The sequence below is a fragment of the Vigna radiata genome, chromosome 11 (genome assembly GCF_000741045.1).
Source record: "Vigna radiata var. radiata cultivar VC1973A chromosome 11, Vradiata_ver6, whole genome shotgun sequence".
In the NCBI taxonomy this organism is placed as follows: Eukaryota; Viridiplantae; Streptophyta; class Magnoliopsida; order Fabales; family Fabaceae; genus Vigna; species Vigna radiata.
The window spans coordinates 8261473-8274515 of NC_028361.1; the positions used below are offsets into that span (position 1 = coordinate 8261473).

Here is a 13043-nt window from a genome sequence, read left to right on the forward strand (position 1 = left end):
GGTGTTTTGACAATGGGTTTCAATGCTAGGCGAGTCAACTCGTTGAGCTAGAAAAGTTCTCTATTTAAGCTCGCGCTGGGCGAGTGGTTTGGCTTGCTGGACACCATAACCCTAGAGTTGGGCAGTGGAGTCTAAGTTCTTGGTTGTTTTAATTGCTTTTCTCTACCGTGTTTGGTTTTAAATGGTGTGATGGTGTATCTAATATTCAGTGATATGGTTTGAAATATATGATTGTAAGGATTTGAGTATTGTAAGAGTTATAAGGAGAATTGTTAGTGGTTGCATCAAAGTGTTGTTGGTATGAATGTATGTAGCTCAATTTTAAGGGTTTTCTTGACATTCTAATGATCATTTATTAAAGAAGAGTGATACATGCGGTGAGAGTGACATGAGGTCTTAGTCTAGGTGCTTACAGTATGGTCTAGGACGTGATACAAACTAAACTTGTGTGTGGTATGATGAAACCATTGGCAATGACTCTACAGAGTAGTAGAAGTCACCACAAGTGCATAACCCGTCATAGCTCAACATTCATACTATATCTGGATGGTCAAGTATAGGTTTATGACATGATTATGATGTTTGTTTTACTCTGTATGAAATGTGATATATGATACAATTATATTATATCATGTTGGATTATTTTATCATTAGTTTACACTATTTATGTGTTCTTTTTTGTTTTGTTACTGTGTGTTGACTCTTTGACAATGATCATCTATTGGTGAGTTGAGGGAAATAATGTGTCAATAGAACAAGTTTTAGGTGGAGATGGAATCGACGTGTAGTTATTTTAGTATAGACTAATTTTATTTTGTTTTAGATAAACCATTTTGTATAGTTTTGATTTAATATCTTGCATATGAAGTTTAATTATAGTTATGTTTTGTATAAATGTAATCAGACTTTATATTCTCCTATTTAGTTAACTGTTTTATTGTAATGATTATGTAATAATTCTTGTATAGTATTTATAAATATAATGTTGCAATATTATTTTTTTTACAAATAAGTAAAAGTTAAATATATTTAAATTTAATGAATGGTGATATTTAAGAATAAATTGAGATAAAATATATGTATAAATAAGAATAGTTGATATACTTTACATATTCTTAAAGTGAAATACTTTACTGAGATATGTTTAAACAAAATTAAGAAAATAACATATTCAAAGTCATATTATATTTTTAGACATAATAAATATTATCATGTACCATTATATTAAAAAATGTAATAAATTATACTGTAATTATTATATTTAATTGATTGTATGACTATATAATTAATTGTATTTTAAATATAATATGTTACAAATATTATATCAATATTTACTTTTTAATAATAATATTAATAATATATTACAATAATAAGTAAAGAAAAATGATTGATAATAAAAAAATATTTCACCTTGTTCTACGTCTTCATTTTTTTATACAATTATTTATTTATTCATACTCTATTTATTATTCTTTCAGTTTTTTTATTATTTAACTTTCGAAGCATTAAAATATAAAATACAATTTAGAAGTTAAAATGTACCAGTGACTGTTAACCATAAAATTAATATTAATTTTAAATTTAATTCAATATATATTTAATTATATCATAATTATCATTGTACTCTATTAATCATAATTATAAGGGAAGTTTCTTAGAAGTCAAATACACTTAAATACATGTGATGATATAAAAGGATAAAATAAATCAATCATGTAATCATTTTAGTAAGATAGAAAATAATTTATTACATATGTATTTAATTGATAACGCATAAATTTAAATTTATTTAAAAAGAGGTATAAATATTAAATTGCTAAGCTCAGTGTTATTAATTATTTTAATAATTATTAGAAATTATAAATGAACTGTTTTGAATTAATTAACACAGTAAGAGTCTCTGCATTATCCACAGTGGTAAAATTAAAATCTGCAAAGATAGATTAAAGTTTATATTTAATTTTAAAAGAAATCAGAGTATTTAGTTGTTTCTTTTCTTGGGCATTCAATTTTGGTCATTCTCTTCTCTCACCAGCTGTATCAGCGGTTGACCTCAAACCACCCACCACTCTTCTTCTGTTTCTTTCTATTGTTGTTTTTTCCTCTCAAATAAGACAATGTCATCAACTTTGATCAAATGCTGATAAAATTCAAGGGTACCCTCTCCTAGATCTTCCTTTCGGTTACTGTTGCATCTATTCCCTTTTCTCCAACGCCACGTTGCTTTGGTCAGTCACAACCTTTTTTTATTCATTGTTCCATTTTCCAGCTTCTTCCCTGGATCTGCAATTTCCCACCCTCTCCCATTTAATTTCTTTTTGCAATTTTCAATTTTTCTTCCAAAGTTTGATGATTTTTGTGTTATCACGGAACCCCATTACATCCAAAACGACTTTTGAAGTGAAAAGAATGCATTTACGGGGACTTGAATCTTATATGACAATGCTAGGATCAGTTTTAAGCAATGCCGTGTGAAACGGGGTACTTTGTTTTCTTTGCGATACTAAAGATTTGGACTTGTGTGTACGAGTTTTTGTTTAGATTTTGTGAAATATATATGACCAGTGTGCAATGCCGTTGAAGCTTCTAAGGGATGACAAAATTGGAACTTACGTGGAAAGGGTGGTTATGGAGTGTGTGCAGGTTGGAGAGAAATGATTGATGGGGTCTACTGAGCATGGGAGAGTATCCGTTAGGGAGTTCCAGGCCAATGGAAGCCGCATGGCTGCATCAGAAGTTGAGGCCAAGCTTGATCAAGGAAATATTCAAGAAGCAGAAGATTCGTTGCGAGAAGGATTGTCACTCAATTTTGAGGTTTGTTTGTTAATACTGCCACACTTTACTAGCTTTTGTCAGCCATTTATTTGTGTTGGAAAATATTCCCTTTGTTTCCCTTTTATGACATCTGGTGGCAACTGTTTCTGGATTGTGCATTTCATATTTTCAAATAGTAAGAAGCAAAAACCAAGGGCCAAATTGTCATTTAGAGTTATTGGAGAAAGCTGATCTTGATTTCAAATGGTTGTGATATTTGTCTCTGAATTCTTTTGTTGTTGGAATTTAGCTACTCATTCATCATGTTTGCTAATTATTTAGACTTCAGTATGTTGTCTTGATTTATATTTCTGTTTCCGAGCAACTCTTAGATTTATAGGAATAAGGTCTGCCTTCTAGGTAACAGTAACTACTATGTTCTCAACACCTTCAATAACAAGGCGATAAATTTCATCTGTGAGCCAAACCTCAGGATCTTTGAATCTGAAAGCATGCAATGTTTTTTTGTCATAGTACTCAATTTGAGCATTGAACATATCATGGATTGCAATTTGTACATAGAAACGTAACATAATTGGATTTTTTGAAGCTAGAAAAAACATGTCAATACAAGAAATGAGCTTCGTAATTTGTACTATGTGTAAATTTGATACAAATGATATTTTTGTATATGAAGATCTTGCATGCATTGATTCTTGGCACTGGATCGGAGGAGCTGTTTTTTGGAAAAAATTAATAAGATCATAGAGTTTAGCCTTGATGTTACTCTTAAAACCTTGCAGGAAGCGAGAGCTCTTCTTGGTAAGTTGGAGTATCAGAGAGGTAATGTAGAAGGTGCTCTTCGTGTGTTTGATGGGATTGATCTCCAAGCTGCCATACAGAGATTGCAATCTTCCTTTCCTGAAAAACCACCTGGCAAGAAAGGTCATGCACATACTGAATCAGCCTCGGGCTCTCAGCATGCGGCTAGCTTGGTGCTTGAAGCCATTTACTTAAAAGCCAAGTCTCTGCAAAAATTGGGGAAATTTACAGGTATCATATATAACCTTGACTGTGAAATCTTTTCTCCATCTTACGTTTACCTTCTTAATATCGCTTTCCCTTCTAGAAGGGAGTGATTTCTTAATCAGAATGGATACATTGAAATTCTTGTTTAATGGATTTATGCAGAGGCTGCTAATAATTGTAAACGTATTCTTGATTCCGTTGAGAAGATATTTTATCAGGGTATTCCTAATATTCAAGTGGATAATAAATTGCAAGAGATAGTCAGCCATGCTGTAGAGCTCCTTCCAGAACTTTGGAAGCAAGCTGGTTGCTATGATGAGGCAATCTCTGCTTATAGACGAGCCCTTCTTAGTCAATGGAACCTTGATAATGATTACTGTGGAAGAATTCAGAAGTCATTTGTTATGTTTTTGCTATACAGTGGGGTGGAGGCAAGTCCACCCAGTTTAGCAGTTCAGATTGAAGGGTCATATGTGCCTAAAAGTAATCTCGAAGAGGCTATTCTGCTATTGATGGTTCTTTTGAGAAAGTTTAGCCTCGGTAAGATGAAATGGGATCCATCAGTCATGGAACACCTTACTTTTGCACTTTCTATATGTAGCCAAACTTCTATTTTAGCAAAGCAAATTGAAGAGTTGATGCCTGGAGTATACCATCGAATCGATTGTTGGAATTCTTTAGCTTTTTGTTATAGTAGTGCTGGACAAAATGACTGTGCTTTGAGCCTGCTAAGGAAATCTTTGCACAAACATGAACGACCAAATGACCTTACATCCTTATTGTTAGCAGCTCGGATCTGCAGCTCAGATCCCCATCTTGCTGCTGAGGGAGTGATCTATGCACAGAGGGCAGTCAATAATGCTCGTGACCAAAATGAGCATTTGAAAGGTGTTGCTTTACGGATGTTGGGACTTTGTCTTGGAAAGCAATCTAAGGTTGCTTCCTCTGACTCTGAGAGGTCTTGCCTTCACTCCAAAGCTTTAGAGTCATTGGTGGCAGCAATCAAATTAGAGCCAAACAATTCTGATCTGATTTTTGAATTGGCTGTTCATTATGCACAACACCGAAACTTGTCTGCTGCTTTGCGCTCTGCAAGAAATTTCTTTAATCAAACAGGTGGTTCTATGCTGAAATCTTGGAGATTGCTTGCTCTAATTTTGTCTGCACAACAAAGATTTTCTGAAGCTGAAGTGGTGACAGATGCTGCTTTAGATCAGACTGCAAGATGGGAGCAGGGGCCACTGCTTAGGCTGAAAGCAAAGTTGAAGATCTCCCAATCACGACCAATGGATGCTATTGAAACCTATAGATTCCTTCTTGCATTGGTTCAAGCCCAGAAGAAATCCTTTGGGTCTTCCCAAATTAGTTCAAAGGTAAGATTCCTGTGGATCCTTTGATAGAGGTCACACATTGGACAAACTGAACAGATTTTATTTTGGATTATAATGTATTAGATTAAAAGAGTCATTAATCAATTTTGAACCATTAAAAATTTAATTAAAAAAATATGAATCATTAGATAGAAATTCAATTCAAACCAATTTATCCATAAAAGTAATATATTTCTAAAAAAAAAAAAAAATTTTACAGAATAAATTTTAAATTTATATTTTTGAATTTTTTTAAGAAGGTAAATTTAAGAAAGATTAATTATGAAAAAAAGGTTAATTAGAGTGATTTTGATCCAATAAGCATTGATGGAAGAATCTATTGAGTTTTTAAAAATAGTATATGTATAATTAACTTTCCATATAGTTAAATGAATGGATTTCACCCTATTGTTTTATATTTTTGTAATGGGTGAATTGGATGGATAGATTGCTCTGCCTCAAAACAATTGAATTCTTCTTAGAACAAATTCAACCTCAAAAGCTGTCTCATGAGGATCTGTAGTTGACTTGAAATCACAACACACCTCTATTTGGAAAGTGTTAGGCCTCTTATAAGTAAATATTATAAGAGGAAAAACAAGATGTAGGATTTTAAGCAGGACTGAATAGTTTTAGAAGTTATTAGTAGGGGCAAGCATAACTGCCTTTAAGCAGTTATTAGTAGAATAAAAAATATAGGGGAAGGGAGGGGACAATTTTTCCGGAGTGGGTTTTGGGAAGGGAGAGACCAATCTCTCAACATCTTTGGAGGGAACCTTTGTACTCAATTAATTTTTTAGTTATTGTGTAATTTGTAACTTGGTATCAATTCAATTGAATAAAATTCAATCCTTATTTGCACACTAGTTGGTGTTTATCAATTGATATTAGAGCTAACAAGTTCTTGGAGACCATGCATTGTGACGACACACAACATGGAATTGTGGGTGGAGGCATTGGAGTGGGTTTTGGAACACTTGTTTGTGATGCGTGAAACAATACCAAAGATAGTTGATCATTAAAACAAAGTGCAAGCCTCTATGTGGGACAGGAGGAAGAGAACGTCATTGAAAGCCAAACAATTCCTCAGGCAGGCACACGGAGGAGCCATAATGGTGGATAATACAAAGTGGATAGGTGGAAGAACTTAGAGATAATGATTTTTTATGGAGAGGTGTATGGTTGGACAGCCAAAGTGGAGAGATACTTTGATTTGAAAGGGATGTCAGGAGAGGAAGCATTAAAGGCAGTGATGGTGGCAATGGAAGGAAAAGCATTGACCTGGTATCAATGGTGGAAGTTCTCTAGACACCAATTGACATGGGAGGATTTTTGGGGCAACAACTATTAGGCATTTCTAACAAACAATGGTAAAAAATCCTTTTGAATTGTTGTTGGGTCTATAGCAAACAGGTTCAGTGATGAATATAAAGAGAAGTTCGAACTCTATGAGTAATCCAATGAAAACGTATAGCAATAACTGCATACTGACGTGGGAATAGCGAGTGAAGTAGCAGCTCAATTTGTCCAGAACTAGAAATTCTAGTGGAGAGGGAAGTGTGGTGAAACCTTCTAATACCTTCGGAGGAAGCAGCTTGAGAAAGTTAATAGACGCAAAATTACAAGAGAGGTCTATGAAAGGGTTGTGCTTCAGATGATAAAAATTTGGTTAGGGCCATGTGTGTGCAAACAAACAGTTTATTACCAAGTTTAGTGTTGGCCGAGAGGGAAGAAGAGTATGCAAAGGGAGAAAATACAATGGCGGAGGATGTCGTAGAGATGAAAGATCTCCAATTATCTATGTGTAGCATTGTTGGTCTTACACTAAAGAAAACACTTGAGTTGTGGGGAAGGATTGGGAAACAGCATGTCATGATACTCATTGATTGGGGAGTCTCATAATTTCATTTCAGCCGTGTTTGTGCAACAACAGACATTGGATATGTATGCAACCTCCATTTATAAAATAGAGGTGGGTGACGGCAGAAAACTAGACAGTGAAGGGTTGTGTCCTAAATTGAAATTGGAGATGCAGGGTCTACAAATTCAAAAAGATTTCTATGTCATTGATCTGGATGAGTTGATGTGGTGTTGGGAATGGAATGTTTGGCTAGTCTAGGAGAAATAAGATAAAGTTTTTATGAATTAACTCTTTAAATTTCAGTTGTGGTTGGATATCAAAAATTAAAGGGAGACTCCAATTTGACTAGAGTCACTGCTTCTTTCAAATTTGTCTTAAAGACTCTATGCGATCAAGGCCAAGGATTCCTCTTGTAGTATTGCTCACTGCAAGCTGAAAACAGAGAGCAAACAAACTGTCTTGTGTGGACATAATCGGTTTTGGAAGAATACGACTCGGTCTCTCATTAAACTTAGAGATTACCACCTCCTAGAAGGCATAACCATTCAATTCAATTGAAGGAAGAATCTCATATCCCCAACATCATACCATACTCGTATCCACACTATTAAATTGAAAGGTTAGTTGGTGATATGCTTAAATCTGGTTTAATTAGACCTAGTGTCAGTATTCTAGTCCTATAATCTTGGTGAAAAAGAAAGATGGTGGATGACAATTTTGTGTGGATTATCAGGCTTTGAACAAGATTACTATACCACATAAGTTCCCTCTTCCTATTATCAATGAATTGGGAGGTGCAGTGATTTTTTCCAAGTTGCAATGCGGTTACCATCAGATCAAGATGCAGGAAGAAGACATTCAAAAAATGGCTTTTTGGACTCATGATTTACATTGTGAGTTTGTTGTCCTGCCTTTTGGACCACCAATGTCCCTTCCACCTTTCAATCTCTTATGAACGAGGTGTTAAAATCCTATTTGAGAAAATTTGTACTAGTTTTCTTTGATGATATTTATAGACTGTTTTGGCATTGTTGCAGGAGAATCAATTGTTTCCCTATAAAAAAATGTATATTTAGCCACATTTAGACTGACTCTTATTATTTCGGAAAAATGGGTGGCAGCAAAACCATGTAAAATTGAGGCTATCTTGGATTGGCCAACACCTAAGGATCTTAATACTTTGAGTGGATTTTCGGGAGTGAACAATTACTATAGAAGGGATTCTCAAGGCTCAAGGAAATAATCTCATCTTTGTGGTGGTTGACAGATTGATTAAATACACTCAGTTCCTTGCACTTACCTTTACTGCAAAGGAGGTTGCTGAAATTTGTATCATCGAGGTAGTTAAGTTGCATGGGTTTCCCTCTTATATTGTATCCAATCGTGAAAAAATATTCCTAACCCACTTTTGGTTAGAATTGTTCGAATTGACTGGTACTAGACTCAAGTTTGGTTCTACATAACTTCCCCAAACAGATGCTGAACTGAGGTAGTCAACCGATGCTCAGAGACTTATATGCAATGGGTTAGGTGGTTGAGTTGGGTTAAAAGTTTTAGTTTAACACTAATTACAACAACTCTTTGAAATTGACTCCTTTCAAAGCATTTTATGGCCATGACCCACCCCATCTTCTGAAAGGAGCCATGATTCCAACAAATTTGGAAAAGGTGAACGTGATGACCCATGACAGTGATCAAATGTTACATGATCTCAAAGGAAATTTGGTCAAAGCACAAAATCAAATGAAGTATGCCGATCAGGCAACCATTATCCTTAGCTGTTGTTGGTGATTGGGTGTATCTCAAGTTGCAGCCTATGGCCACCACTATCATTATCTCGGTAGACAGATGAGAAGTTGAGTCCACGTTTTTATGGTCCTTAATTACAAAACATATTGGAGTAGTTGCTTTTCAGTTAGCCCTTCCACCAAAGTAAAATCCACTTATGTTTCATGTTTATTATGTACTAAAGAAAGCCCTTTCTCCCTCAGCAAATCCTCAGCCTCTACCACCTATGTTATCGAAAGAGGTGGAATTGCAAGTAACACCAGCTGTGAAAGCCGTGCAGAACACTACTCACAGGACTGCTGAAGTGCTTATTTAGTGGACTAATCTACCAGAATTTAAAGCCACTTGGGAACTAGTAGATACCATCATGAAGCAATTTCCTTCTTTTAACCTTGAGGACAAGGTGACTCTTTTGGGGGGTAGCATTGTTTGGTAAAGTAATTATTATAAGAGGAGAGCCAGGATTTAGGTTTTTTAGTAGGAGTGAAGTGTTTTAGCATTTATTAATTATTTTAGTAGTTCTTGGTAGGGGCTAGCGTAACTGCTTCTAAACAGTTATTAGCAGAATAAAAAAATAGGATAAGGGAAAGGGAGGGGACATTTTTCTTGAGTGGGTTTCAGGATGGGAGAGATCAAGCTCTCAACATCTTGGAAGGGACCTTTGTACTCAGTTCTGGTGTAGTTTCTAATACTGTATCAGTTTAATTTGATAAAGTTCAGTCCTTATTTTAAGGTGACCAAAACAAGTGTCTATGATAAACATTAAGACTATCCTAAGTTTGGCCTGAACCCAACTTAATCCTAAATTAAATCATGACACCAATTAAGGATTGTTTTAGCCTTCTAAAGCTTCGGTCATATTTATAATGTTTAGGGTTTAAGGTTTATGGATTCTTGAGAAAGTGACACTACAAAAGCTATAATTTTGTAGTTAGGAACCTGAAGGCCTTATAAACCCCACAACATATTCTCTCATTCTACCAAGTCTTGTACATTGTAATTGGAACCTACATCTCACCATGCACCACAGCTTCAGGGCTGTTGCAAGCTCAGTCCATTAAATAGTGCTGTGAACATTACATTACTGATATGCATTGGTGGATCTTTAGAAAATATTTTGGAGGTGCCAAAACCATTTTATAGGTGTACAAAGTTTTGGAATGCCAAATATATAAAAATACTAAAATTAAAAGAAACTATTTTATATTTAATATATATTAATACAAGAACAGTGAGAGAACCACACCACAATGTTTAGCCTTTGTAGTTAGATAGTCCAAGGCCTTATAAACCTCAAATAAAAGTCTACTAAAAAGGTCCCCCACCGTGTAATTGATTCTAACAGTTTCCTCTAAATTCTGTCAGTTTAAGGCACTTGAAGAGGAGATTCGTATTGCAAAATGATACTCCAAAGTACAGTTCTATACTATTTTAGATTTGACTTACAAGAAACTTAAAATCACAGTGATGTAAATTACCAAACAAAAAATACAGTAGCAAGCATTTCTTAGTGTAATAAAAGGGTAACCTGAGTAAAGAGATTGAGTTGGCTTTTGTCTGTAAATATGAGAGCATCAAAGATGTATTTTTTACATTTTTTTACGTTTAGCTTTTGTCTGTAAATATGGGAAAGACAGTTGTATTTTTTACTTTTCTTTTATGCTGTTCTTATGTTCGGATATTTTCCATTTGAGTGTCATTTTTTACGCTGAGTTTTAAGTGATTCCTTCCTCTTTCCTCATGTTTTACTGAGAATGTTTTTTGGACAAACGAAAGAAATATACGCCCCCAACCCCCCTAAGTTATATATTGTTGATTTAGAAATCAATGACTTCAATTTTGTTAACTCTTTCCAGGTTCTGGATGATAAAATAAATGAATTTGATATTTGGCATGGTCTGGCAAATTTATATGCTAGTCTTTCTCGTTGGAAGGATGCCGAAATCTGTCTGCAGAAGGCCAGGGAGTTGAAGAAATATTCTGCTGCAGTAATGCACACTCAAGGCAAGAACAAAATCTTCGTGTTGTTTTATGTTTGCTATTTAAGCATGTTAAACTTAACCCTCACCCCACCCTATTTCAAATCACTTGCTTCTTGCATTGAGGGAGCTTTAGGAGAGCATTTGTTAGATAGCAACAAGCTTTTTTCATATTTTGCTGTGTGGTTTGGCAGGTGTTTTGTTTGAAGGACGTGGGGAAAATGACGAAGCTCTTCTTGCTACTATTAATGGTATACTACTTGAACCAAACCATGTTCCATGCAAGATCTTGATGGGTGGCATGATTCAAAGATTGGGTCCAAAGTTTTTTTGTGCTGCAAGAAGCGCACTGTCTGATGCACTCCGAATAGAACCCACTAACCGCATGGCTTGGCATTGCTTGGGATTGCTTAACAAGCAAGATGGCAGAATAAGTGAAGCTGCTGACTGCTTCCAAGCAGCTTCCATGCTTGAAGAATCTGATCCCATCGAATCTTTCAGCTCTATACTTTGACAGGATTCAAATCCTGATCAGTTAACTCTGCAGCCATCAGTGAGATTTATGTCAGTGTTTTTGTGTTGATATGTCATCTGAGTTCAATGGACCACATCGAAGAGTTTTGGAACTGTATTCCTTTTTTTTTTTTCATTTTAAATCGTTGTGATCACAAACTAGGATGAAAGAAAAGGAATTGAAAAAATAGAGTAAATAAGATAAGAAAGGGAATGAGATGGGTGAATTGTAAAGAAGTTGTTGGAGTAGCAGAGAGTATTAATGTTGAACTGCTGCTCGGCCTTGTAAATATCTGTTGAGCAGTATCATTGTAAGGATAGTAGAGATTCAGTTTTCTTCTTTCTGTTTTAGTTTGTTGGCTAGATTTACAAAACACAAACTGTTCTGTTATGTACATTTCTAAAACTTTTTTCTGTTTTTAATCTTTGAGGATGTTTCATATTTATGCTTATTAAGCCCTGAATATTTTCTCAACACAACGTGGGCATGTATACTCTTTTTTATGATGGATGTCTTGTGCACCTTAAAAATAAGCTTTGCTTTTGTTTTCGATTAATTTAATGCTGTGATTGATAATTAGAAATTAGAGAGCTTTTTTCGACAGTTTACTTTTGATAAATGCTTTTAACTTACGAGTTTATTTTCTTCTTTTATTAAAAAAACTACATGCTATATGTGTTATACTTTATGAAGTGTACCTCCGTGTACCATATTTAGGAGAGTAAAGATACCATGCCATATTTTTATATTCATTTGACAAAGAACACAAGTAAAATAATTATAAAAGTGTAAAATTTTGTATTTTTTCATAAAAGAAGAGAATAAAATGTAAGAAATGATAGTGTCAAATGAATGTAAAAAATTTAAGTGTGTCAATAATATTTTTCTATTTAGGAAGGACAAAGGAAGTTTGTCAGATTCGATACTTCTTCAATAATGAATCAAATCAGTTCGAGGTTGCTGGTTGAAAACATGACTAATAAATAATTGCTTTTTATTCTAAATGTTTTTAATTCAAAATTTTACAATTAACATAAAATTGATGTACAAAGTAAACTATTTATATGGTAAATCAATTAAATATATATCTTTAATTCATTAAACTATTTATATTGTGTATAACCATACGACGGTTTTGCGGGGAAATGAAGGATATTGGAGGCACAAAAGGTTCAAGGAAAGCTTAAGGTTCAAGGAAAGCTTAAGGTTTTTTTTACTTGAGTGGATTTTAGAGAGAGTAATTTAGTGGATTTGAAGGTAATTTTTTTTTGCTGTTTATTTGAGTAAATTTGGAGGTAAACGAGAGTGAATTTGGAAATGAAGTTTGTAAGAATTAGTGTAGGATTTAATTTATGTGACAGATTAAAAAAAATTATTTCCAAATCCACCCTTACTTATCTCTAAATCTATTCAAATAAACAACAAAAAAATTTATCTTCAAATCCTCTCAATTATTCTCCCTCAAATCCACTCAAAGTGAACAAGGCCTAAAGGATGAATCAAATATTTCTTGAGTTCTACAAGTGTGGTAACTTGGTTTAATTTTGTTAAAACATGCATCATTCTTCCCGTGTACATTCATATTGATGTGTGCGTTGATTTGTCCTTGATTGATATGCAAATTGAGTGAAAAACGTGGTTTGCGAGTTTTAACCAATTATACACTTAATATGATCGATTAGACTTTTCTCAATATTTTTCGTTTTTCAAAACTTGAGACCTGTCGCATTTTATTCGGTTAAGAAACT

The 13043-nt window shown here is 34.2% G+C and overlaps 1 protein-coding gene across 4 annotated transcripts; it reads left to right on the forward strand.

The window, feature by feature from the left end:
• The first annotated feature begins 1996 nt into the window (after nt 1-1996).
• Nucleotides 1997-11856, forward strand: LOC106776376 (protein NPG1). 4 transcript variants are annotated; one of them, XM_014663816.2, is made up of 7 exons: nt 1997-2228; nt 2402-2481; nt 2644-2814; nt 3558-3807; nt 3946-5156; nt 10659-10806; nt 10976-11856. In XM_014663816.2, exons 3-7 carry the CDS (start codon nt 2662-2664, stop codon nt 11293-11295), a joined length of 2082 nt encoding a protein of 693 aa, XP_014519302.1. In that variant the 5' UTR covers nt 1997-2228; nt 2402-2481; nt 2644-2661; the 3' UTR covers nt 11296-11856. The 4 variants fall into 4 exon arrangements, with proteins under 4 accessions (XP_014519302.1, XP_022631306.1, XP_022631307.1 ...); XM_022775585.1 differs by lacking the exon at nt 2402-2481 and having other exon boundaries at nt 2542-2814; XM_022775586.1 differs by lacking the exon at nt 2402-2481 and having other exon boundaries at nt 2566-2814.
• Nucleotides 11857-13043: the final 1187 nt, after the last annotated feature.